General features: G+C 53.1%; 1 protein-coding gene and 1 pseudogene across 2 annotated transcripts in view; both read left to right on the top strand.

Annotated features, from left to right (window-relative positions):
• The window catches only part of ILRUN (inflammation and lipid regulator with UBA-like and NBR1-like domains), a 91176-nt gene extending 83068 nt beyond the window's left edge, over window positions 1–8108 (top strand). For both annotated transcript variants that reach the window (XM_047733069.1, XM_047733068.1), the window contains one exon: window positions 6323–8108. In XM_047733069.1, the coding sequence (XP_047589025.1) occupies window positions 6323–6358 (36 nt within the window). In that variant the 3' untranslated portion in view covers window positions 6359–8108. The remainder of the gene's footprint in view (window positions 1–6322) is intronic.
• On the top strand, window positions 5216–5364 carry LOC125103340 (uncharacterized; annotated as a pseudogene).
• Window positions 8109–27664: the final 19556 nt, after the last annotated feature.

The raw sequence follows: 27664 nt of genomic DNA, 5'->3' as shown, positions 1-27664 counted from the left end.
GTGAGGAGGAGAGGGCCCAGTGGTGGCATCTGATGCTGCCATCAGTATACACAGAGAGCGTGTTACTTCGCTTGCCCTGCCGCATACCCTCCTGTCTTTCTGTTAACATGTGTGAGCCCTTTTATTTATTTAAATCACAAAGAAGAGCAAAATACAGACAGATATATGAAAGTCTCCATGTTGTGGTGCTTTATCTAAACAACTAGCTTTCAGATAGAAAAAGCATAGCCCCAAAAGCCCTTGTAAGACACCCTTGTTCAATAGGCTTTTCAGCCTCCCTCCCCACCCCCGAACGTTAAATGTTAATAAACAGATGGCTCACCAGCGCAGAGTCGTTCGCTGTCATCCACTCGTTCGTGTTACTGACACTTGCGGCTTACTGGACGCAAGGCATCAAGAATCGGCAGAAGCAGCTTCCAAACCCTCTTCAAGGACAGCTTGCTCTCCTGGTAGCCCTGTGCGTCCTGCCATTGAAAACTGATGGAGGAACTTTAAAAAAATATTCCAGCCGAAACCGAACTAGTGTCCTGTCTTTTTAAAAACACTTTAGCCTACAGTGAGTGTTTTCTCTGAGTGACAGTTTTAGTAGTCTTTTGGAAAAGTTACTGCGATTTCTCTTTAATTTTAAGAGAACTATTGCAAGTGCGCACTCACATAAGATCAGTGATAACCAGATCACTGGCTGGGAGTGACTCTGCTGGTCCCCACGGTCAACTATACTGTTATGAAAAATCAGAGCAAGATTATTTTTAGGTTTGCTTGAGAACAGAATCACAAGTACTAGATCTTAAGTTGTCTTTCTAGGAGGTTGTGGTGAATGGGACTGAACTTATGCTTTATGTCTATAAATGTTGTCTTCTAAAAGTATTTTAAAATATTTGAGAATATTAGCCAGATGATGGCTCTCAGTTGTTTCTCCATTGTGGAAGTGCAGCTCAGGACCTGGCCCAACTACTGTGATGATTCGGCAGGCTTGAGGCCAAGGTCCTTTTCCCAGACACCAAGAACGGAGAGGCATCTCTGTCTTAGCTGGTGGGTTTGGTGTTTCCGTGCTCTAAGAGAGGGCTTGCCTGCTGTGTAGCCAAGTAGAACTTGGGTCCCAGGGCTCACCGCTATGATAGATATTGAGTGAAAAGCTTAGGGAAGACTGAGCACACGGGCAACACCTCAGTCCCCGTGGACCTAAAGGCTGTCTCTCCTTTGCCAGGAACACTTTCTTGTCCTCTAGCAGATGCAGCCTTTGAAAGCCTTGAAAACTATGCAGCTCAGGTAGGCGCTGGGGAACTGGCCTTTAGACCCGGAGTCAGATACAGGACTTCTTTTCAGGGTTTGATTATTCATACCCTCTATTAGCATGGATAAAGCCAGCCTTGCTGCCAGTCCTTAAGTGCTGAGAAGTGATTCCTCACAGAGAGAAGGTCAGCCTTCTGCATCAGACTCCTGAGATTTGCAGTCATGCCTCTGGCCTCTATTTTCATTTGAGTCAGTTTAATCCAGGGCTCTGTGGTAACTACCACCTGATGCCTCTATCCCTGTTTTCCTTATTAGAAGAGGCACAACTGTTTGAGGAGAGGTGTCATGTGATACCAAGTTAGTTAAAATACTTGACCTTTACTTCTCCTGTGGATAGAGCTTGAAGAGTTGCTAGGCCCCAGAAGAAAATAGACATTATTGCCAAATCCCGCTTTTAGGCTGGGGTTGGAGACATCAGCCGCCAGAACCTGTTACACTGGGTCTTGGAACTCCAGTGGAACCTGAAATGTGGATGGGCCTCCCATGTCCAGTATACCTCCATCCCACTGTTAGGAAAGGCACTTCCTGCTTGGCCTCCTGCCATAGGACACCCTGGACAGGCTGTTCTTGGAATCTCTGCCAGGCTTTTCCTCCACAGTTGGTATTGCATTGCCTGTGTTCTGTTGATCCATTTGTAACACCTATAATCCTGCATGTGGGGAGTCTAGATGATAAGGTTGTTTTGAAATAGAATTGGCTCCCTCTCCCTTCCTCGAAGTGATGGTAGTTAATTTGGCAGGGTGGGTGGGTGGGAATAGAGTTTGTTCTCAAGCCACCTTTCTGTACCAGTAGAACATCAAAAACTTCCAATATGCCATTCTCTGGGTGAAAGGGAATTAGGTAGCATTTTCCCCCGCAAAAGGCATAGAACCTCAGCCACTGAGTTAGAGGATCAAAAATCCATAATCTGAGCTAGTTACTTACCTCACTGAATGTCCAAGGGCGAGAGCACTCACGTGGAAATCTGAAAATGCTCACATGCCTTTGTTCCTCTCTCTACCAGTTGCAGAGGACCCCTTTTATTTACCGTAAAATGGAAATGTGCAACAGCTCCTTGACAAAGTCACGAACTCCGTTCTCCAAGCACTCCACACAAGTCATAAGGCTGTTACTTGCATTATAAAGGCCCATATGAAGTGTAGGAAACTTTGGTCTGGAAAACAGTTAAATTTAAGGGGGAAATATTTCATAGAAAACCAATGCTGTTTGTTTTTTGGGTTTTCTTTTGTTTTTGCATTTTTTTCCCTGCACAGAGACCTTTGAGCATAGTATTGGTTCCAACTCTTATGGGAATTCTAGGCCTTTATTGCTTTCCTTGGATTGTTCTGAATGAACAAGTGCTGGGAACTACTGAGCGCAGTTTATTTTAAGCTTCTACACTTTCTATTTCTGGTGCATGTGACCTCCGACCAGGCCCTACAGAACAGAGACAGAGAGCTCTGCACTTCTTCACCCTTGTTAGTCGGGTGGTACATGGCCGCTGAGATGATTCCAGCCTTAGCTTGTCTGCTAGAGGCGTAGTTCGCTTGGGGACTGGCAGACACGGGGCCATTTTAAACACCACTGCTCTTACCAGTTCTGTGCCCTTGAGTGGGTTCCCTCTTTGAGTTTGGAGATCTTGGCTTGTCTCAGTGGATCTTTTTGAGAATTACAAAGAATAGGTTAAAGTGCCCCAGCAGCACCTGGCATGTTGTTGATGCTCCATTCGCACTGGCCTGCCCCTCCTCCAGATTCTCCCGGTCGGGATTTCTTTGGTGATAACCACCAAGCAGCTAGGAACATACTTCTGGTCTTTTGAGGCTTGATCTGGGGGAGGAAAAAAAAAAATCAAAAGTGATTTCAGTGCCTTCCCCTGAAAACACTACAGAAACTTTAATCTCATGATCCCTATTCTTAGCAGATTTGACCTCTGGCCTAAGCATGACCAAAGGAGGGGCTATTCTTTCTTGGAGGCCTGTTTTTCAGCCTTCTGAGCCATGCACTGTATTGACTCCTAGACTTTTTTTTTTTTTTTTTTTAATATTTTATTTATTTATTTTACAGAGATACAGTGAGAGAGGGAACATAAGCAGGGGGAAGTGGGAGAGGGAGAAGCAGGGAGCCTGATGCAGGGCTCGATCCCGGGACCCAGGGATCATGACCTAAGACAAAAGCAGACGTTTAACAACTGAGCCACCGAGGTGCCCCTGACTCCTAGAACTTTAAATCTTGGGAAGATTTAGAGCGGAACCTGAGCTCCTCTTAGGGAAAGGGACCTTACCCAAGGTCACTTGGTGAGCTGGTGCAGAGCTGGGAGTAGAACCCATATCACCTCTCAGTTCTGCTCCAACTACATTCTGCTGCAGTGGGAACGGGAGGGTCCTGCATCTCTATCCTGACCACCTCCAGAGAGTCCCGCCTCCCCTGAGACCCGGGACCTTGGAGCCTGTGACCAGATGGTGGCATGACCCCCAGACACTTTTGTCCCCAGGCCTAAGCAGCTATCTCAAAACTTGGTTTTGGAAGGGCCAATATTCCTGTGACTCGGAGGTGTCTGACACTCCAGGCAGTAGGCTGGGAAACACGTGTCCTCTTTTAGTTATCAATTCAACAAGTTTTTATTGGGTGCCTGTTGGGCCAGGCATCATGCTAGATGCTGGGGAAATGGAGGCAAACAAAACAAAGTGATACTGAAAAAGATTCTAATCACTGGCTACCCTGCAGCCAAGCACTGTTTTCCCTCCACAAAGAAATGTGTCTTTTTTTTTTTTTTTTAAAGATTTTATTTATTTATTTGACAGAGAGAGATCACAAGCAGATGGAAAGGCAGGCAGAGAGAGAGAGAGAGGGAAGCAGGACCTCTGCCGAGCAGAGAACCCGATGCGGGACTCGATCCCAGGACCCTGAGATCATGACCTGAGCCCAAGGCAGCGGCTTAACCCACTGAGCCACCCAGGCGCCCCCCTTTTTTTTTTTTTTTAAAGACAAATTCTGACTGCCTGCATCCCATCAAGCTAATGGGAAATTTCATCTCCGTCATTCTTATACCTTCTTATTCTAATTATGCCTAGATTTGGGATTCTTTTTTTTCTTTTTAATATTTTATTTATTTATTTGACAGAGATCACAAGCAGGCAGAGAGAGGTGGGGAAGCAGGCTCCCTGCCGAGCAGAGAGCCTGATGTGGGGCTCAATGTGGGGCTTGATCCCAGGATGCTGGGATCATGACCTGAGCCGAAGGCAGAGGCTTTAACCCACTGAGCCACCCAGGCACCCCTAGATTCAGGATTTTTTTTTTTTAATATTTTATTTATTTGACAGACAGAAATCACAAGTAGACACAGAGGCAGGCAGAGAGAGGAGGAAGCAGGCTCCCCACTGAGCAGAGAGCCCAATGTGGGGCTCGATCCCAGGACCCTGGGATCATGACCTGAGCCGAAGGCAGAGGCTTTAACCCACTGAGCCACCCAGGCGCCCCAGATTCAGGATTCTTAAGGTAGTTTTCAAGCATCAGCAAATTCCCTCCAGTCATTTATCATGGTTACGGCTGAGACACCTGCTCTTGGTACCCATTTGGTCCCTTTGGTCCAAGGGCCCCGCTGCTTGTAAGCCACTTTAGGGTGTAGGACACTAGGGAGGCTGGTCACCTGTTAATTTCTATCTGGCCTCCTAGGTGCTGGCATTGGCTGGGTCTTTCCAAGGAGCACACTCCTGAAGCAGGATGGGAAGTTGCAGGGACACAGGCCATTCTCCAGCAAGTTCATGCCTCTGCCTTTGGTCTTGGCACATCTTGGTGTCTCATGCTGAACATAAGGGAGAAATGAGACTATGAAGCCTTTTCCACCCAGACAGGTGGCACCGAAAATACCTTTGAGAATTGAAAATAAACCTTATTATCATGTGACAGGGGAGAGGCAATGTGGGAGAATAAAAGTCAGACTTGAAGCTTTGTGCAGTGGCAGTATTGTAGCCAATGAGGTTTATCTGAGGTGCGATTATTGCTAATTGAAAAATCAGACTTGGGTTTGAACCTTGGCTCTGCCTTTTCCTTCCCATGTGACTTGGAGCAGGTCTTTTAGTCTCTGTGGTCAGATGGACATGAATTAAAGGAGTGTGGGAGGGGCACCTGGGTGGTTCAGTGTCACCTACCTTTGGCTCAGGTCATGATTTCAGGGTATTGGGATCAGCCCCGAGTCAGGCTCTCTGGTTGGCCTGCTTCTCACTCTCTCTGCCTGCCTCTCTGCCTACTTGTGATCTCTGTCAAATAAATAAATAAAATCTTTAAAAATAATAATAATAAAGGAGTGTGGGAATCCTTACCCGGCTATGGGGTGGGGGTTTTTTTGTTTGTTTGTTTGTTTGTTTGTTTTTTAAAGATCTTTATTTATTTATTTGACAGAGATCACAAGTAGGCAGAGAGGCAGGCAGAGAGAGAGAGGAAGGGAAGCAGGCTCCCCGCTGAGCAGAGAGCCCGATGCGGGGCTTGATCCCAGGACCCTGAGATCACGACCTGAGCTGAAGGCAGAGGCTTTAACCCACTGAGCCACCCAGGCGCCCCTATGGGGTGAGGTTTAAAGACAATGTATGCAAAGCTCTGAGTACCATGCCTGTTATCTAGGTGCCCAATGACAGTTCCCGTTTCTGCGGCAGTCTTATTGTTGGTATAAGGGTCATTAGCCAGAACTAGCCTACGTCTGAGGTTAAGGTGCAGAAAATGGTGGATGGGGATCTTTAGCAGAGAGGTTGAGAACTTGTTGTCCAGCAGGAAGGCAAAGTTGGCGCTGATGTAGCTGTTGAAAGATGAGGACTGTCCCCCTGCACCGCCTCCCCTCTGTCCGGACGGTGTGATGGAGTGGGACTGCCTAGCAACTGGCAGCGCTGAGAGTTGGCCTCTTGGGGTTTCGCATGGCAAGGACAACCCTCGGGCTTTGTCTGTGCCTTGGGGCTTCCTTCTGGCTCACTGGGGACCATAGATTCTACTTCTACTTGGTTTGATTGTCAAGTTGTACCTGCTTTGTTTACCATCACTGACTGTGTTCACTCTCTTCCAGGGGCTCCACGGGCCTTACCCCTTCGGCCAGTCTTAAACGGGCATCGGCAAGAAGAAAAATTAACAAAAGACAGAAGGCCTGACTTTGGGGTGGGGGGGGAGGGCAGGGGGTTCCTCTGGATTGCAGACCACACCGCATGGACCCCTGGCTCTGACCGTCCCCCCATCCTGGAAGAAGAAGAAGAAGCAGAACAGACTAGTTTTGAGTAAACTCAGTATGCATGTGTGAGTGCTGAATCGCGGAATGGTGTTGAGGCTACTAAGAAGAAACCCATGCAGCCGCCTTGGGTTTTGTGTATTAGGCGTCAGTCTAACAAGTCATTAGGTCACTCGGGAAGGAAAAAAAGTTTCAAATGGGGGAAAAAAAGCCATCTTTTTAAACAAAAATTATTTTGCCTACAGACAGGTTGTAGTTTTGAGCACATGTTAATTTTTTCCCCTTTCCCCACTTTCCGTTTTTTTCTTTCAATAAGGGATAACATACCCTTTCTAGAATAGCTGCTTGCTCTGGAGGCAATTCAGGTTACCAACTGGCGTGGCATGTTGGGGGACTCTGCAGGCCGGTGCTGCAGGAGGGCCTCTCCTGGGCCGCCCGGCTCCAGCAGTCTCGGACCCCATTTGTCTGTAATGGCATCAGCCAATGAGTTATCACCCTTTTCCTCCTTTTCTCTTTAATCTTTTGTTGATTTACACCTTGGACATTTGTATCCGTCAACCCCTGTGGCTTGCTACCATCAGAACCTCTCTGAAGACCCAACTTCCCTGTGTGGCCAGCAGAGGAAGCCTTGAAGACAGATCTTGGGCGACATGGAAGTTTCTGAGGCCGAGAGGTGTCCTTCTGCACACACTTAACGACAACTCAGATTGCTTTTCTTCCGTGTTTCTCTTGGCAGAGAGGAATGCCATCATGCTTACTGCTCTTTTGGATTCTTCATACACAGTGGCTTCCTGTTCACTCTGGGAACAGTGCCTCCGGGCTGCGTAACATGCGTGTGCCACGTGCTCGCACATGGGTGTTGGTGCAGCTCACCAGCAAGTGTGCAGCAGGCAGGTGGAAAGGTGTCCAGGCTTCTCTGTTGTGACACAATTCCCTTCCCTGTGTTTCCCGCCCCTTGTCCTTTGCGGTATTTTCGCAGCCTGTTAGTGGAGGCTGAGCTGTTAAGGTATGGAAATACAGCCCCAAGCCAGAAGTTGGCCATGGGGAGGGGCCGCAGTTACTGACTGTGTGATTTTGGAGACCGCAGTGTGATGAAACGAGAGCCCCCCGACCCTGAGCAGGATGCTTGGCTAGTGGGCGGCAGTGGGCGAGGGGCAACCCAGCTGGAGCAGACGCTGCTTGGCTGGCTGCCCGCTTGGGCACGTGGCCCCACCAGCATCCCGTGGATTGCAAGCAGGTTGAGCTGTGGACCTCTCCATGGGAAGCTTGAACCAGGCTAGAACAGCTGTCTGCCAAAGATACAAGAATATGCAAAGTCCCTCTTCTCTTTTCTTCTCACCCCCTCCTTCCCTTGAGTCTTGGTTGGTTTGCTAGCCGGGGATGTGGATCTAGGGTGCGGTTGCCAGGTCACCGGCCTGTTCCCACACCTCCACCCATCTTGGGGGTGTGAGACCAGCGGGGAGGCCAGGTGATGAGCGGCTGCAAGGGGTCATATAGCCTGGGTGTGGGTGAGGGTCTGCCTGCCCGTCTGTCTCTGTCTGGGTGTCTGAGTTCCAAAAATGTGTGTTGTTTGTTCCTCCTCATCCTCTTCTGAGACTGTTGTTTTTTAAAGCTTGATTGTGGGAGAAAAGCTTGTATGAAATTCCTCCTTCACCTCCCCACCTCTCAAAAAACAAAGGGGGGATACACTTTGGTCCACTGGAAACGTGCTGGGGGAGGGTGGAGCCAACCCGCCGAGAAGGTCTGGCAGCTGGGGCTGGGATAGGACTAAGGCTCACACTGGAGCAGCTGTTTTCAGTGCACATGAGTGCCCCGTTCCTGAGCAGAACAGAGGGGAGTCCCCGTTGGGTGCCCAGGCCATCACTGGCTCAAGCCAGGGGTTCACCCTGATTTTCTGTCTGAGGGCCCTAACAGATTGCCACTACTGTTGGTGCCAACCTCCTGGGACATGGCCACCCTGGAGCCCACACACGCCCAGCCCTCAAAACAGCACATCTCCAGCTGTTGCTGGCAGGATCGTGGGAGGCTGTACATCGCCTGGTTTCCTGGCTTCCTCGTCGGCCCTTTATTTGGTGCACCTTCCCCATTGCCCAGGAGGGGCTGCCTGCCTTTGTTCAGCAGGGGCTTTCATAGGTCGCCATTTGTGAGTCCGGCTCTGCCAGAGGCATCCTGCTGCTCCTATTGCTTGTAGGCAACGTGACTGTCCCAAGCACATTGACTCCCGTCCCAAGAGCAAAGCGTTTCTGTACACGTTGGAGAGGGCAGAGCAAGCACAAGTCGTGCGTTAGGAGTCAGGGATTCCACGCCCCCCTCCCCGGGGCTGGGGGCTGCCAGGACCATTCATTCTGTCTCCTCTCACTGGTTTGAGTTCTGAGCAGTGCCGGGAGCCCCTCTCCTCCCCCTCCTAGTGTGGTGGTAGAAGCAACCCTCTCAGCCACAGTAGGCTCTGCTTCTCTCAGACTCTTCCCCAAAGGGCAGGCTGCCTCTGGGCAGGACCACCAGTGTCTGGCACCCGTGAGAGGAGGCAGACGGCATTCTTAGGGGCCTGGGCCCAGTGAGGGAGGCAGAGGGGCTCAGGGCTGGGAAGAACCTATCGTGTGCATGGAATGAGGTGTGTGTGGATGTGTGTACGCGTGCATGCCTTTTTTTTCTTTTTGCCACGGGGGGCAGTTGAATTCGGTGTATTTTTCTACAAGAAACAGCCTTCTCTCCCCCAGTAAGGATTGTCTATAATTTTAAGCTTATCATAGAAGCTCACCAAGACAGCTCATGTGGCTTGAGGGTGGCCAAGATGGGATCCCCAAATTCAGTCGGAGCCCCAGCAGGAGAGGGTGGTGGGGTTGCCAGGGCTCAGAAATGCAAGCTGATTTCCCCAACCCACCCTGCCTTGCCTTTCCTTCATTTCCTTGGGTGAATGCTGGAGCAGCCGTGGCTGCCCCATCCACCTGGACAGTGGTGTGTAGCAAGCAAGCTGGGTGGGTGTTTGTGGTGGGACCTCATGGTGCCTGGGAGGAGATGAAGATGGGGAGGTTTTTCCTTACTGTATAAATGAATATTTGTATGATTAAATTAACACACACGCACACAAAAAACTATTTTCATGTGTGTCAGTGAGTTTTATTGTGCCCTCAGGCATCTGTGTATCTGCTTGCCCCCGCAGTGAGGCTGTGATGAGTACTTTTTGGTTCCTGGGTCTTCCTTTTGCAAATGGGGAACCTGGGACCCTGAGGTTCATTATGGTTGGGACATTCATCCTGGGGTTATAATTAGATCTGCTGCCCTTCCTGGCTTCAGTGACCAAAAAGGGGAGGGAACTATTTCCAAGGATATTCAGGTCCTCAGGGTACCGTGTGCATCTCTTGAGCTCTTCGCTATGCCCAGCACAGAAGCAGTAGTGGCCAGGTTCATGCTGATTGGCCAGCAGACATCGTTTGGGCATTTACCGAGTGTCGGGTCCATAGCCCAGGTGGAGGAGTAGCACAGGCGGAATACAGAGCCTCATGGCCATCTTTCCTCCTGGGAAGAAAAGGCTGAGTTGGGGAGTTCCTCTTCCGGCCCCAGCTGGGCCTCTGGCAGGTGGGGAACACAGCTCTTACGTGGTAATCAGACAGCATGAAAAGCACTTAATTGGCATGACAGCAAATGGTGGGTTCCCTGGACCCCCCTCTTCATGGCTGTAGCATATTTAAGAGCTCAGAACTCAAGTTTGTTTAGTCACATAATCCCCTGTGTTAAAGAGAAACACCAGAAAGGAAGGGAGTTGCTTGAGTCGCACAGGTTAAGACCCATGGCCTCGGCTCCCAGATGCTGGCATGAAGTTCGCTTAATTGCAGATCCCCCCATTGGGCCTTAACCCCGGCTGGCAAAGCTGTGTGTTCTAAAGGATGGGGAGGCCATCTCCCTGCGGGTAGCTTAGGGAACCGGTGGCCGCAGATTGATGAAAGAAATGGAGGCACCATGGGAGAACTGGCTTCTGTTCTATGGGCCTAAATATAGGACTCCAGTTCCACCCTTTAGTCCGATAAGGAGGCCCAGGGAGGGGGAGACCGGCCCAGAGACCCCTGTGGTGAGTGCTCTCCCCCCAGTCCCCAACCAGTGCTGTGACAGCACACCAGCATCCTGCTTCCTTCCAGGTGCCCTGGGTTGTTTGTTCTCTGCAGGAGAGGGGCCCCCACCCTGTCACCTGGGTCTTCTGGCAGCTCAGACCCACTCCCAGGCCTTCCTCAACACCCCTACTCCTGGACACTTATTTGCTTGGCAGAATCTGTTTGTCTTTGGGGCTGTAACCTGTCAAGAAGTCACCAGGCCCTGGGAGGTGGGAGCAGGTTTGATGGTAGCTCCTGGCTCAAGCCATTCCCACGGGGGCTGGGTGACAGGGAGGGGGCTCTCTTGCCTGGGGTAGGGGTGGAGGTGCGGGGAAGGCAGTTGCAGTGGTCCAGGCCCAACCCTCCTGGCAGAACAAACAGGTCCTCTAGCCACTTCCCTGCCCCAGCTGAGGTTGTACCTGGGTGCCTCCCTCACCTGCTGGCTGTGACCCGGCCACTTTCCCAGACACCACCTGGTGTCCAGCCCTGTGGCGGCCAAAAGAACAGACATGGAGGGTGCTCCTGGGAGTGCAGCAGGGAGCAGGCAAGGCTGCTCTGAGCCGGGACAACATGTTTGAAGTTGGGGTTCAGGGTTTCCAGAGAATGGATTCTGACAGGGGTCTCAAGATGCCTTCTCGAGAAAATGGACATGGCCATGTGTAAAAGCCAGGACTTCTATGGAGCTCTTGGGTTTGGGGGTGGGTTAGTGAATATCCTTTTTTGCCCTTAGTCTAAGGTGCTGTGATCTGGAGCAGTGCTTCTCAAATGTGAACATGTTAAAATGCAACTTCTGATTTAGTAAATCCTGGGAAAGAGAGCAAGATTCTGCATGCCTAATAAGCTCTCGGGTGAGCCCACACTGCTGGTCCCGGGACCGACGGCAGAGGATGCCCAAAGGGGTTGCCAGCACCACCCCCCCCCCACCCTGGGTCTGTGGGACGGAGCCAGATGTAGCCAGGTCCACTAGAATCTGAGGGAGCTGAACAGTCATCCTCAGCATTTGGAACAGTGATCTTCAGAATGTGGGCCATGGTTCCCCAGCGTTTCCCCGGGATTATCCAAGGCTGTGATTTCTGGCTTATACATCACTTCTAGTGTACTGTGTTTGTGTCACAAACAAATACTGGTGTGTCCACTGTAATTGTGGTTATATTGGTTGACAGCTATTGGCCAAGTCCTATTAAACTATTTGTATGAATTACTTCATTTAATGCTCACAACCACGAGATGGTCCAGGGCAGGCTGGCCTGGTGCTCAGCTGACGGACAAGTAATCCCTAAGTGTCATGACTCATGAGACCAGAAGTACGGGTGCCGCAGGCATATGCAGTGAGCAGTCCCCATTTAGCTCAGGGGTGTCTGGGGGGGAAGCGGCACTTAAGCTGACCCTGAAGGACAGAGGGATGGGTAGGTGGGAGGGAGGGTTGATGTACTGAGACCCTGAAAGGAGATCAGCGCCTCTCCCAGGACTGTTACTTCCTATGGCCGTTTGTACGTTATCTGGAGGGAAGAATGGCCTTCCTGGTGACTGTTCGGGGGAATTCTGCTGCCCTTGCCGCTTTGCCTTTTGTATGATCACCCTTTTATTGAGCATTACTTGTATGCCAGGCACCGTTCTAGGTGCTAGAGATAGGGCCGTAGCCAAATGAGACGGAAGTCCCTATCATTGTCTGACAAGTCCCTCTCATTGTCAAGACAGACAAGTAACACAGATGTAATATGTTATGAGGTGGCAGGTGCTGTGGAGAGAGAGAAAGCAAAGAAGGACAGGGAGTGCTGGTGAGGGAGAGAGGATTGCTAGAGAAGGCCAGAGAAGCCTTCATTAATGTGCACGAATATGTGAAGTAAGAAGGTTCCAGGCAGAGAGAACAGCAAATGCAAAGGCCTTGAGATGGGAACATGGCTGTTGCAGAGTGAGCAAGAAGAGTAGTAAGAAATGAGGTCAGGGGTGCCCGGGTGGCTCAGTCGGTTAAGTGTCTGACTCTTGATTTCATCATGATCTCCGGGTCATGAGAACTCTCTGTCTCTCTCAAATAAAATGTTTCTTTCTTTTTTTAAAGATTTTATTTATTTATTTATTTATTTATTTATTTATTTATTTATTTGACAGAGAGAGCGATCACAAGCTGGCAGAGAGGCAGGTAGAGAGAGAGGAGGAAGCAGGCTCCCCGCTGAGCAGAGAGCCCGATGCGGGGCTCAATCCCAGGACCCTGAGATCATGACCTGAGCTGAAGGCAGCGGCTTAACCCACTGAGCCACCCAGGCGCCCCTAATAAAAATGTTTCTTAAAATGAGGTCAGAGAGGTGAGGGATCAAGTCAGGTGCGGCCTTGAGGTGATTGACCTGACTTTGGTTTTCACTCTGGGCAAGACAGGAGCCATCGGAAGACTGTAAGCATGGAGAGGGACACGTTCTATGTCCTTTGAAAAAGATGACACTGTAGGTTACAAGGGAGAAGTGGGGAGGCGCAGTGTTGACTGGGTGCTGTCAGTGGGGTGGGGAGCAGTGGTTAGATCCTCAGAACACTTGGGAAACAGAGCCAGAGTATTTACCCGTCGGTAAGATGTGGAGTGCAAGGAGGGGGACGGCATGCAAGATGGAGGGGTTGCTGTTCCCTGAGACAGGACTGCCCAAGGAGCAGCTCTTGGGGTAGAATCCGGGGTCGGGTCCAGACCTGTGCAGTGTGAGATGCCCGTTTGCATCTGTGGCAGGCATGGGGCAGCCAGGCGGATAGGCAAGTCTGTTGTACTAGGGAGATGGGGACACGGTATGGGAGTCGTCATCATTAGGTGGAAATTAGAGCTTCAGGACTAGAGGAGATCTCCATCCCAGGAGTGCCCCCAGGTTTGACCTCATCTGTCAGTACACTCCCTCAAAGTCTGCTCGTGGCCCCAGCTCCCTTGTGATGATCTTCTCTGACTGAGAAGACCCTCTCAGACTCAGAGCTCTGAGGGCTGCAGTTGACCTCTCCTGTCCTGGCAGTCCCTTCTGTCCCAGCCCTCTCTGCTGGTCATTCCTACAGGTGAGTGTAGAGAGCATGAAGGGCTGGCTACCTGCTGTCCAGGCCGGGGGTGGTCTCACCCAGGAGCCAGGTGGCAGGGCCATGGAGGAGGGAAGCCAGGACCCCAGTAGGTTGTAATTTCATTCCTGTGGTCCTGTCCTCCCAAAGACAGTCTAGGGCCCTGGAGCCAAGTTCTAGGAGTTCTTCCTGCTAGGCTGTGGGAAAGGGAAGTCTGAAAGGAGATGGGGGCTATGTCTGGATGGGGGTCCCACCTGGCCCTCATCAGCAGCTGAGACCTCCAAGATCCCTGAAAGGCTGGGCTGTCACTGCTTGGGGCTTCTGAGCAGCCGAGGCCCCCCAGAGAGTTTGAGGGCAATGGGACAGCAAGGGCCGGGGAAGAATTGCAGCTGACATCTGAGGCATGCCTTTTCTGGGGCACGTGTGGAGAGCACATCCCTGGGGAGTGCTGGGAGTATAGCCACCTCAGAGCTGGTGCAGGGTAGGCCCAAGGCCGGCAGAGGGCGCCCTGTGGCCCAGGCCCTGTCGGGAAAGGATGGACACTGCCCAGGCCTGGCTCCCCCTGCAAGCATGTTTTCCAGATCCCCAATCCTCCAGGGCGTGTTGGCCCTAACCCCACACTCCAGGTAGATGAGCTTCCGTTCCCGAATCGAGGCTCTGCTACGTTTCCATGGTGGGAGTGGTCAGCTTACGCACTCAGAAGCTCACTGTCCTGACAGCTCCAGAGGCGGCGTGAGAATTGAAACCCATTATAGAAGTTGAGCACATGGTGTCTGACATGAAGTGAGCCATTGTTTTCATGACCTGAGGAGAGGAGCCTGGGACACTGGGCATTTGAGAGGCAGAGTCCAAAAAATCCACAGCCTGCTCGGGAGTCTCTCCCCACACCACTGCCCTCATTTCAAGCAAATCCTTGTGGCTGTTTCTTGGGTTGGGGCAGGAGCTGGGTTGTAGGAAAGAACCATTCTGGAAGGGAGTCTAGGGGATCCTAATTCCCTCTAAGAAGGGGCGCTAAGGGGAAGAACCATGTTGGCACTGCAGGCAGTAGGCTCCCAATACACATTTGTTGAGTGGCGAAACGGACGGATGTGTAGGAGAGGCCACCTTATGGGGGACTGGGCTGGTTTCTGGAGGCGGACACTGCCCTGGCCAGCCCAGCTCAGACCCCCGACGGTGGCAGGGCTCCTGGAGGGAGAGGGTGTCACAGGTGTGCCTGAGGTGGAAAATGACAGCCTGGTACTTATGCTTGGGAACTGGTTTGGCCACTGTGGTTTACCACTTCCGAGGGTGGGGCAGTGGGGCTGACACGTTTGCTTCCAGGTGCCCTCAAGGGCCCATATCAGTACCAGGGCCAGGGCCAGGGCCGGAGGCCAGACCACAGGTGGGCACCACGGTGGCATTGGCACCCCTTCCTCACACCTGTTGCTGGTGTCAGGGCAGAAATCCTCTGGACATCTGCTTCCTTCACTGACCTCTCTCCTCCCACACCTCCTGGCTTCTTGAGAGTTGAGGACACTTTCCCCAAAACCCTTGGGAGTGAAGGCTTGCGGGTTGGGGCAGTAGTTACCAGACAGTTCAGAAGGGCAGTCTGTGTATGCATCGTGCCCCTCCCAGCAACCCCTTCCCATGTGTGTTATCCAGGGCCGATGAAGACGCCTGTTGCTGTGGGGACATGGGACCTAGGAGATGAGAAAAGTGAGCACTGGAGAGGCTAAGGCCTGTGAGTGGGGCCCATAGTAAATATGGCACACAGGAGGGTCTGGGACAGCCAGGAATCTCTCCAGCAACCTTGACTTGGGGACAGTGACCATTCCAGAGCATCCCAAATACGAGACCAGAAAGAGCCTTCAAGCCCAGTCAGAGAGGGCATTGCCTTCCCCAGTCCCACCACCTCTGTGGCCACTCCCAGCCCAGGCTGTCTCCAGGACACCTGGGCCAGCAGGGAGAGCCATGGTCCCCTAGGGGAGAGAGAGAATCAGTGGCTGGGGGACAGCAACAGACTCCAGCTGGCTCAGGTCCTTGAGCAGGGCAGCCAGGCCTCTGGTGGGGTCCAATCATAGTGGCAGTGGTTAGGCCCCAGGGGAGGAAGCCTTGGCTCTCAGGACTCCTTTGCATGAAGTGGGGAGGAATTTGCATCTTTGAAAAGTTACAGCTATGGGAAGGGAAGGGGGGCTAGAAGCCCTTGGCCAGGCCTTCAGTCGCCTGCCTCCCCTTGCATGAGGTGGGTATGGGGGAGCAGACCCTGTGGCAGCCAGTTCCCACCTACCTGGAGTGAGGAGCACAGCCGTATCCCAGTCCCACGGGCTCAGCATTTGGAGTCCAAGGAACAGAGGCTCAAAGGCAGTGTGCTCAAAGACAGATTGACAAGCACAGAATCCGGCATAGGTGTGCACTGCTGTGCTCCCCTCATGCAGGAACACACACTCACACCACGCACTTGCACCCCCATACTGACACAGGTGCCCACTTGTTCCCGTAGTCCCTAGCCAGACGTACCACTGTGGCCTTGGGGTCACGTAATCTCACAGCCCCACGTGCCCACAGGAAGTTCACCCCTGTGTGCACATGTTCATATGTAATAATCACAGCTGGTGCTTATTACAGTTCTTGCTGGTACGTTTTTATTTATTTTAATTTTTCTCTTCCAGCCTCACTGCTATCCTGTTACTGTTCTATACGTTACATACGTAAAGAACACAAAACTCACAGGTGCAGCTTGATGAACTCCTTCCTACCAACACCCTGCGCCACCATCACCCAGGACCCCCAGCAGGCTCCCTGGTGTGCCTTCCCAATCGAGCCCCCGCCCCCCCGCCCCCCGGAAGGGCCAGGATTCTGACAGGATCAGCACCATTATCATTCCCATTTAAAAGGCCGGAGACTGAGGCTTACTCCCACAGTCACACACTAAGAAACGACCAGACTAGACTAGTTGAGTCCGGACGACCACACTAAGCACCCAGTGAGGCAGGTGCACACCCTCACAGTCACAGAGGCCACGGTCACACAAGAGGGGCAAGGGCCTATTTTGTTTTCTCCAGGAGAAGAGCCACAGAGACAATCTCAGCTTTGTTTTCAGTCGGCCCTTAAAAGGGAGCGTCTTTGCTCACAAAGGATCAGCAAGCTCTGTGCTGTGCAGCTCCTGCCCTGGGGGGCCAGTGGGTCCGTGGGGACAGGGGACACACGGGAGGACACTTTTGCGCTAGAAGGAGCCATTCAAGCGTTTCCAGCATGCTCTCCATCTGTGGAAACGCTGTTAGTGAGGCTGGACGTCCCTTCTCTTATTCACTCGGCTAACACATCACTATCAAGCACTCCCTACCTTAGGCCAGCCCTGTTCTACGTACTGAGGATACAGACCCAAGTACCCAGCATTGTGGGGCTGGACAGTGGGAAATGTGTGGTGTGCTGACTGGTGAGAAGGGCTATGGAGACCCAGAAGGGGGTAGTGACAGGAGGTCAGGGAGGTCCCCACCGAGAAGGTGATGTATGAAGAAAGGTGTGAAGCAGCCAATGGAATGATCCTTGTGATGTCTGGGAAAAGAGCATTCCAGAAAAGGAGAACAGCCAAAGAAGAGGAAAAGACACAGGTGCCCGTTGGATTTTAAAGGCCAGTCATGGTTTTGTGAAACGTAAATTCTGGCATTTCGCCTTGCCCCGCCTTTAGGTCTGTGGGACTGATGGAACCAGTCTCCCATCTCTGGGCTCTGTCTCTTCACCCCCATGATGCTAGATCATGAGCCACAGGGTCCACCTGAGCACTCTGCGCTCAATGACCTGTCCTAACCAGCAGAGGAGCATCTGCTGTCACTCCCAGATCTGGTCACAGCAATGCCTCTGGCCTGGCCACCCTCACTCCATGGCCCCAACCCTTCTAGATCCAGCAGGCAGGGCTGCCATAAGGGAGACCCTCGCATAGTTCCTGGATATTAGAGCACTTTCAAATATTGGCTCTGTGTCTTCGGAATGGGGTGGTATTACTGGAGATTTGTATGCGACCTGGATGTCATACGGTTATCTGCACAATTACTGTTGAGAACAGTGGATGAGAGCTGAGATTAAGATCCCTTGGGACTCCAGCCTCCCTGGATACTCCCAGACATGGCTCATCACTAGAGGACCTCTCTCCTGGGTACCTCCTGATCTCCTCCCAGGATTGCCTCCACACCTAGGCCCTTTTTCCCTTCCCTTCATCAGCTTTGCTTCTCAAAGACCTCCTTAAGGAAAATGGTCACTCAAGACCATCTAGATGAAGGAGATGGCAAAGAAGGAGTTATTTATAGACACTTTTAAGTGATTTAGGAATTGCATTCTGCTGCAAGTAACATAGTCCTGAAAGACAGTGGCTTAACAAGAGAGGGATTTATTTTCTCTCTTTAAATGTAAAGTCCAAAGGCAATTACAGGGCTGGCGCCCATCCTCAAAACCTCTTCATGGTCACAATGTAGCCACCACAGCTCCAGCCATTGCATCCCAGTTCCAGGCAGAAAGGAGGGAAGACTGAATCAGTCCCCTTTCTAAGGAACTGTCCTGGAATCCCTGCCTAACAACTTTATGTATATCTCATTAGCCAGAACTTGGTTGACTATTCTTTCCATCCACAAGGAATGCTGGCAATATTCTATCCAGGAAATTTGGGATCCCATTAGTAAGAGAGGAAGGGAGGCAACTAGCGCTATCTAGTGCTAGGGAGGCAACTAACACTATCTTCCCTATGAATGCCCTACACTCTTCCATCTCTGTGCCTTAATAAAGCCATGGTGTTCCCGCCACCTGTGGGGCCCTCTATCCTCACCCCCACCCTTCTATTTTCTGGTAAGGAGCCCACAGCACATTTTCTGATCCTGTTGGGGTTGCCAATAACAGAATCCCCTTCCCCAGGGTTGTTCAAGTGGAAGAGGGGGAGAGTGGAGTTACTTTTAAGAACACAGAACACCAGCCTATGATGTCCATCGGAGGGGAAGTGCAGGGCCTCCCCACTCCCCTGCTCAGCAGGGACCTAAACTGGAGATAGCCGTGGATGAGCCAGATCCAGTCCCTGTCCCCAAGAGCTGATATTCTGATGGGGAGAGACAGCATCACACAAACCAAAACCTAAAGAATGTCTTACCAGGCTTCTCTAAGTTCCAAGAAGATAAACCAGGGAAAGGTGGTAGGTAGTGGCTAACCAGGTGGTCAAGGAGCACCAGGCACACAGTTGGCACTCAGTAAGTGTGTGTGATAAATATAGGTAGCTCTCAGCAAAGTGGCCCAGAATCCAAAGCCTGTAGACCCTTGAGAGGCAGGTGATAGAACACAACTCCAGATGGAAGGGCCCAGGGCAGGTGACAGGTGCTAGGACCCTCAGCCCAGGGACTGGCCCAGGCCTGGAGAAGGGACAAAAAGAATCACAGAGGGGTATGGGTAGGAGGTCCTACATCCACACAGAGGCATTCAGAGTTGCTGCGGGGTCTAGAGACCTAGCAAATGTGGAAGGCCCAAGACTGATCCCAGTGGGTCCCCTAAGCGATCCTCTCTAGTGGGTTGGGTCCCGTGTGTGTAGTTGAATGGTGGATACCTCACAAAAGAGACAGGGCCTCCCTCCACTCAGATCCTCACATCCCTAGGCACACGCTCCTGGCTTGGAAGGGGGCCAGCCCTACCCCTCAACTTGCCATAGGAGAGAAGTAACTTTCAGTGTCAAGGGCAGAGCCCCTAAGCCCTGAGCACACTTCTCCATGGAGAAAGCTGCCTCGGGGTGCTAGTGCCCCCAAATTGTCTCTTTCTGCAAGTCCTACTGCAGGAGACCTTGTCTCTGAGGCCCTTAGGAAGACCAAAGAAACTCTTCACTGAGGAGCTAAGGACTGACCCCGCTTACAGGGTCCACTCTGTTATTCAGTAATTATGCTCTCCGGACATGTGATGCGTTTTCTCAGACAGGGGCTTCCTGGGGCCTCCCATGGACCCTCTGTAGAGAATGGCCCCCGCCCTGCCACATGAGAACACTGAGACCCAGAGACCGTGTTCACAAATAGTCTCAGCTCTTTCTCCCTCTGACCCACTGGGCCCTATGGAGGTAGAGACCCTCGCCCCAGGTTTCCGAGCATCTGGGCCAAGTCCTCCAGTTCCAGGCTTGCTATGGGTGCCCTGCGCCTGGTGGCCAAGAGGTGGATGTGTGGGTGGCACAGGGCCTCCAATGTCATTACCTGGCCAGGTGTGACCTTGGGAAGTTCACAGATCTGCTCCACCTCGGTGTCCCTACTCATGAAATGGGACTAGTTCCGGCTTAACAGAATCTTTGTCAGACTATGCTGGGCTCACGCTCACCAGGGGCCTCCACCCTCCTCTGTGGGCCAGGCAACAGCTGGGGGGCCGCTCCCCACTGTGCCCCAGTGCCCCCTTCCCTGCCCTGGCCCTGTGCCAGCCAGGCCCGCCCGTGCCACATCTTCCAGATGGCACCATAAAGCCATCCCCAACCTGGGCCAACCGGGAACAAACAGTCCCTCCCCTGCCCCTCCCCAGAGGCCACACCCCACTGAAACCCTCTTCCCCTCCCACCATGCCTCATGCCTGGGGCCAAGGCTGGGGTCTGTCCTTTCTGGGAAGGGGGAGGGAAGCCAACAAGGGAGACCTAGGCCCTAGGCTTGGGCTGGGATCTGTGAAAACTGGGCTCAGGACACCAGAGCCCGCCACTCCCCTTTCCCTTCCTCACCCTCTTCCCCTCTCCTCTCTTGTCCTCTCTGTTCTCTGCCCTTTCTCCCCCTTCTCAAGAGAGGCAAACTGACCTCCAATCAGTGGTTATGACCTTGGGCAATACTGAAACTCAGTGAGCTCTAAATGTTTCCCTTTGTGATAATGGCCGCCTTCCTGGGCTGGCTGTGAAGGCTGAAAGATCTGCCTAGCCCCTACTTACCACAGCAGAGCACAGGGAGGAGGAAAGGGGAGGAGGGGGATCCGAGCCGAACTAGGAAGAAGCCTGGAGAACTGAGGTTCAGAGTCCACAGCCCTTCCTCCTGAGGCCCCAGAAACTCATCGCTTCAGTCAACACCCTCTACCCTCTGGGAATCAGAAGGTCCTGCTGGACAGAGCTCAGGCCTCAGTTTTCCCATCTGTGCAATGGAAGGGTCAGGGTGGGTGTGGGGACAGGGAGGTGGGCTGGGCAAAGTGCGTGACACCTATGGGATGGAGACCCAGGGTCTCGAATGGATCAAACATCTTTACCAGAAGGACCCGTGCCTCAGCCCTGACCCACCCCTTCCAACAGCTCAGTCACCAGGACTCAGGACTTCTTCTTGGAAACTTTGATCTGCCTCCCCACTCAGCTTCTCTTGGGCACGGAGAGTCTGTCCTGTACAGTTAAATTGGTAATTACAGATTGCCTGTCCACTATTGTTTTCCTTTGTTTCATGTGCATTGGGAGGGGGTAGAACCTGGTGGTTCTCCAGCCAAGCTGCCAGGGTTTAAATTTAAATCCTCGCTCTACACTTGCCAGCTGTGCTCCCCAGGGAGTAATGGAACCCCCTCCTGTGCCTCAGTTCCCTCATCTGTAAAATGGGGTTGATGATAGTGCCCACCTCCTAGGGTTGACGTGAGGCTTAAACAGTTAAAATGTGTCAAGTGCTGAGAATCTCAAGGGTCTGTGCGTGTTCTCCTTGTGGCTCTTGTCCACCTAGTGAGGGGGGCCTCCTCCTCCTGGAGGGCACCCAGAAGAGCTCCCAGACGGAGCAGTGCAGAGGAAGAGCCGTTGCAACCCACCAGGATGCCCACAGGCAGCCCTTGTACGTGGAAAGGCCAGCCCATGGAGAGATGGTGCTTTAGAGGCCCCCGGGGGCCCCGCTGTGCCCTGGCAGCCACAAGCCGAGTGAGAGGCACCCCGTCCTGAACTCGGCCTGCCCCAGGTCTGTTGGGCTGGAGGACAAGCCAGTCCTGGTCTCCCCTAGGCCAGCTGACCGCCTAAGCTGGGAGGAGAGGCAAGGGCATGGAGATTTTGGCTCCTCATTCTCCCACCTCCCTTCTCTGGGTGTCAATGTCTTCATCTGTAAACTGGAAATGAAAGGTTCCTCACAAGGGCGTGCAGAGATGAAATGAAACAACCTACGGAAGGGCCTACCCACTCAATGTGACAGTGTTGGGGATGGTGATAGAGGGGAAGATTGGGAGTCCCTCCTGCAGTGATAAGGAGAGCCCACAAGGGAGCCGGTGACAGACTGTTTAATCCAGCCTCTTGGCTTTCCGAGGACCAGGCCGAAGCCCAGAGAGGGCGAGGAACTGGTGAAGGTTGAACAGCAAGTCAGAGGCAGAGCTGGGTCTTGAGCTCCCAGGTTCAGGCCCTTGGCCCAACTGCTTTTCGGCTGTGAAGACAGTCACCAGCCTCAGCTCCTCTCCCGCCCCCAGATATCCCACCCACTCCTGCCCCAGCCTCCGAGATGAGATGCTGGTTAGGCAGGCCCTTGCTCTCATCAGCTGTTCTCCTGCCCAGCCTCAGGCAGGTCGCCTCATCCCTGCCCTGCCTCAGCTTCTGTATCTCTGAAATGAGAATCAGAAGAGAACCCCCACTGTTGTCTGTCTACTCTCCCACTCCTGTCTGTGCCTCACCAGAGAGAGGCTCCCCACAAAGCAGCTCCTCGGGGCCTCCCGCACGTGTCCGTGTCCATTCCCTCCCCTCCATCCAAGTCCAAGCTCCTCCCTCCAGGCCTGGCCCACTGCTGCCCCAGCCTGGATGCCAGCCCAGCCTCCCAGAGCCCCCTTCCTGCTCTGGGAGTCCTTCCTGCTCGCACTGGGTCCCCGGTCCCAGCTCCCTGAGGGCAAGGCGCCCTGCCGGACACACAGCTGGCCTGAGTAGAGAAGGAGCCAGCAGAGCAGGGAGAGGGCTTATGAGGGACACCTGACATGCTGGGGGAGCCCTGCTTCCTGCAGCTGCTGCCAACCACGTCCCAGACTGGGTGCGGAGATGCTGGCTTCCCTGATGGTGACGCAGGAGTGGCGTCAGGTAGCAGGAGGGGGCACGGGTCATCAGCGGGGCAGGAGGGCTGCTGGGTCCGGCGAAGGGCACACATGGCAAGAGACTTCCAAAGATGGGGGGAGGGGCTGGACAGAATGACCTTCCAGGGACTGACAGAGACCCCTTCGTCCCACCCGGCCCGTGTACAGGCAGGACAAAGTCGTGATCAGCTTGGGCTGGGCTGGCTTTGCATTCAGCTGTTTCTTACTAGCTTGTGTCCTGGCAAGTTAATTAACTTCTCTGGGCCTCAGTTTCCTCGTCTGCAAATGGAGGTTGTGATACCCACCCCATAAGATTATTGTGAAAATGAACGACATTGCATAGAAAAGGCATTTGTTCACGGGTCTTGGTCATAGAAAGCGTCCAATAAATGCCAAGAGTCATGTTATTGGTACATTTATTAGTATAAATGCACAGAGACTGTGAGAGACTGAATTGAAGCCACACAGCAGGTAGTAGCCAAGGACAGACAGAGACTCCTACTTCACATCTATAGCAAGAGGCAACAAAGCATGGGATTCTGAATGAGGCCTTGGAGGCTGGCCACCTAGGCTCAGGGATCAGCACTTCTACTCAACCTGTTGACTCCAGGCAACCTTCTTGACCTCTCTGTACCTCAGTTTCTCTGTCTGTAAAATGGGGATTATAATAGTGCAACCTTATAAGGTTGCTGGAAGGATTCAGGAGTAATACATATAATGCACAGGGGGAAATGCCTGGTACCAGAGCAAAAACTCCATAAGCCAAGCATTTACAGTGCTGTGTGGCCTTCAGTGAGTCCCTTTCCTCTCTGGGCTTTTTCTCCCTGTAAAATGAATCATTAGACTAGTTCAGCCGGAGGCTTCTTCCGCCTTTGAAAGCCAGAGTCCAGCAGAGCAGAGTCCTGGTGCGTTCACACCACACCCCCTACCCTTTACAGTCCTTGAATACCTGAGGCCAGGACCCCTCCCCAGCCTCTCTTCTCTCTCTTCCTCTCTCCCTCCACCTCCTCCAGGATAGTAGCCAAGGGAGAGGGGCAGACTTCCTGGTGAAGAGAGGCCGGAGGCAGTCACAGTGTTGGGATGGTGGGAAGGAGAGGGATAGATCCCTTCCCCCCAGCCCCTGTCCTGTTTCTGCTGCACCCCTGGAGTCCCAGGGACAGGCCTGACCTGTGCTCATCTCCAACTGGATTGGGACCCCCAGAGGCAGGCCTGGCTTGTCCCTCCCTTAGGAGGAGGGGTGATCCTCAAAGAAGCCCCTCCTTGGCTTGGCATCACTTGGATAGGCCCGGGCCAAGCATGGAGACAGCAGAGGCCATGAGTCAAGCCCCGGCCCATGGGGTGACCCCAAGCAGTCCCCATATTCTCTCTGTGGCTATCTTGGGTTCTGACTCAGAGCCCTGAGTTTCAGCCCCTCCTGAAGCTGGTGACACGGAGGTCCCCACCCAGGGAGGTAAGAGCTCAATGCCCCCCGCCCCCCGGAGGCCCCATGCAGGTGGTCTTGCGCTGCCCCACCCGTCCTCCAGGTCTCCCTGCTTGGCAAGGCTTAAGTTCCTTCAGGGGAAGGGTGCTTCTGCCTGGAGCCCCAGGGAGGGGTGAGAGCGGCTGGAAACCCCAGAGGAGGAAACAAATGCTATCCTCTGTCACTCCTCCCCTGACCTTCCTTCCCACACGGCTATGGCCATTGTTGTCCAGGGCAATTAGGTCTCACATGGGAACCAAGAGGAGGGAACCCAGCCCTGCACCCTCCCCACACCCTCTGTCCTCCCCAGGGACATTCCCAGGCCTACCTCAGCCCAGCCCCTGTTCCTCTCCCACTTCCTGGTTGATAGCCCCAGCCCCAACAAAACCATCCATCTGTCCATCCATCCACCCACCCACTCATCCACCTACCCGTCCATCCGTCCGCCCGTCTGTCCATCCATCCATCCCTCTACTCCATGCTATACCAGACAAATTAGACAAAGTCCTGTCTCTATGGACTCCTTGCCCAGCACAGGAGACAGGCCAGGAGAGGGACTAACTTGGTAAGGCGGGATACGTGCTCTCATCTCAGGGTCTCGAGAACAGCAGGATCGGGGAATGCTTCTTAGAGGAGATGGTGCTCGTGGATTCTGAAGACAAGGTGTGTAGCAAGTTGGGAAGCAAGAGCCACTATCGGCCCCACAAGGGCAAGGCCTGTTTGGTTCCCTGTTGTACCCCCAGTGTCTAAAACAGGGGGGCCTGCCACAGATGCTCGGTAAGTGCTAAAAGAAGCAAATGTTTAGAGAGCGCTCCTGGCAGCTCCTGGGGCTGAAGCTGACATAGGGCTGCAAGCAGAAGTGAACTGGACGACTGGGGCCGACCCAGCAGAACCTTCCAGGCCTTCCACTTTCTCTGAGGGCCATGGAGAGCCATGGGGGGATTGTAAACTGCAGAGTGACAGCCTCGGCCACCCCCACTTCCCTTTCCTTTCCCCAGCTCTGACTCTGACCCAGTGTGTGGGTCCCCGCAGCTCCCCTTTCCTTCAACCAACAAGTTGATGTCCATTGACTTGTGGAAATAAACACATGTCAAGCACTTACCATACGCCACACGTTTTGCCGTGAGTGGGAGGTGAATGGGGTAGGCCGGCTGGCATAGTACACTCCATCCAGGACGGGGACTCTTAATCCAGGGTTCGTGGAGAGGATTCAGAGGGCCTGTGAGCCCCTAAAATTGTGTGTGTGTGTGTGTGTGTGTGTGTGTGTGTGCAGAGGTGGGGAGTCCACAGCTTTTAGTAGACTCTCAAGACATGACCAGTTCCCCATCTAGGTCAGGACCCACACATGTGAGGAAGAAAGCTCCTTTACCCAGCATTGCATCTAGACACTGCTGAAAAAGTTCAGGCCCCAGAATTTCCCAATCTCAGTCTACCCCTGACGGTGCCAAACCCTCCCCAAGCCTCTATCGGGGGCTGGCCATTCCTGGCAGCCGGGGAGGGCACCAAGCACTTCCCGGCTGCTGCTGCCCAGCAAGGGTGTCCCGCCCACACCCCACGTCCCTGGAGGAACTTCAGCTGTGTTAGCTTTCAGAGTTTCCTGGGAAGTCACCCAGGGGGAGGGAGCAGGACTCAGGTTAAGACAGAGGCAGTAGTAGGATGGGAAGGTCTGAGTAAGGCAGCTGGCAAAGGGACATCTTTCAATGCTGAGTCCTACCTTGCCCACTTCCCACCCCTCTCCCCTCCATTTTTCTGTGTAATACCCCTCTCCCTCTTCTAGCAGCCTCATTCATTGATTCACTTAATTTCTTTCATTCATTCTTGGGCACCACCAAGAAAGAGGATAGGAGAGTAGTTAGAAGCACCAGGCTCTCATGTCATTGAGCTGGGCTGGGGGGACCTCTAGGAGGCCAAGAAGGGGCCAGGGGAGCCCCAAGTAGGCAGGGAGACCGCAGACCAGAGAGGCTGCTCCTCACAGCTCCCCCAGGTGGCAGACAGGGCCCTGCTGGGAGCTGGCTGGTGGCTGTAAGCTGCTCGGTGAGCTACCCAGCCTGACAGGACCAGGGTAGGGGTGCTGTGATGACCTCACTGTCCAGAGCCCCACCTTCCTGGAGCCCAGAAAAGGAAGTCAACTGGAAGAATACACCCAGTGCATCTCCAGCATTGCCCAATGGGGCAGGTGCCCTAAGCGTTCCATGGTGCCTCAGTTTCCTCATCTATAAAATGGGGTCAATTCAGAACTAAACTATAGGACTGACATAGAAATAAGGGAGTTAATACATGTAACATTGCTCATAATAACCTTGGTCCTGGGTTGGTGGTGGGTTCACAGTGTTCATTTTATGATGAAAAATTAAGAGAGTGCTGTGCATACATGACAAGTGTGTGACCTACACCTGGGATTATGGTAAATCCAATTAATGTGGGTCCTTTAAAAAAAATAAAAAGCCTCTGCTGTACTTGGCACATGCTGAGTACTCCCCACACCTAGGCCATGGTCTGGCTGAGTGATGCAGACATCCCCGCAGGGAAGAGAGCCCACTGCAGACAGGCCACCTGCATGCCAGGCACTCCCACTTCCTGTCTTGTCCTTTGCTCCCTATAACATCCCTCTGAAGACCAAGGACCTTTCCCCTTTTACTGAAAAGAGAAGAAAGTTGAGAGGGGAAGCGACTGGCCCAAAGTCACATAGTGAGACTGCAGCAGAGCTGGAACTTGAACGCCATCTCCAGACTCAGCACTCTTCCCCAGCAGCCCAGCTGCCTTGGGCTTCTTCAGTCCCATTGAAACCGCGCCCTGAGGACCTCTGATGCCCCACAACCCCAGGAACCCCGGGAGATGGCCCGCCCAGCTGCCTGCCCAGTTGGCTCGAGCCAACTTCAGCATCCATTCTGTTTCCTGTCTCCTCTGAGCACATCGGGCACATGTCTGCACATCAGCCTCGTGGCCCCAGTCCCCCACATGCTACCTGCCGGCAGATGAAGTCCCTTCCCCTTCGTAGGAGAACAGGTGTGTGTTGGGAGTGAGATGGTGGGGAGGAGGAAGGAGCTTCTCCTAGAAGAACATGCCCTTGAGGTCAGACATCTGGAACCCTTAGACATCCAGAGAAAGTTGGGGAGTACATGGGGTGGGTGAGAGGGCGGGAGGACCATGACACTAGGCAAGGGGCAAGACTCTCATCCTTCAAGAAGACCCGACAGGCCCTGGGCTACAAAAGGCAGAGTCCATGGCCATGAGCATCTGCCCTCCCAGAACTCCCCAGAGGCACCCAGCAATGGCCACACTGTCCTGCCCAGGGTCCTAGTGGTGCCGCAGGCGAGGGGCGGCTAGAATGGGGGGAAGCGTCCTGACTGGGCTCCAACTCCTGCTGGGCTTTGCTGCTGTTGTGCTGCGTGACCTTGAGCCCTTCACTGCCCTCTCTGAGACTCAGTTTAAAAAAAAGGAGTCTGTAGGACTGGTTGATCTCTATCTTCCAGACGCTGCCCTTCTGTGTTTGTGGTTCTAACCCCACAGAGGGGGAAGCAGGGGAGAACCCTTCCGATCCTGAGTCAAGCATCCCTGCTGCAGACAGGCTTTTCCCTGACCCCCAACCCCTCCCACCCACACATTGCCCCAACACATGCCCATGTTTCTGCTTTATTTTTCTCCCATTGCAGCAGTTATCAC

The sequence above is a fragment of the Lutra lutra genome, chromosome 6 (assembly GCF_902655055.1).
Source record: "Lutra lutra chromosome 6, mLutLut1.2, whole genome shotgun sequence".
Lineage (NCBI taxonomy): Eukaryota > Metazoa > Chordata > Mammalia > Carnivora > Mustelidae > Lutra > Lutra lutra.
This window is presented reverse-complemented; position numbering and strand designations above follow the sequence as displayed.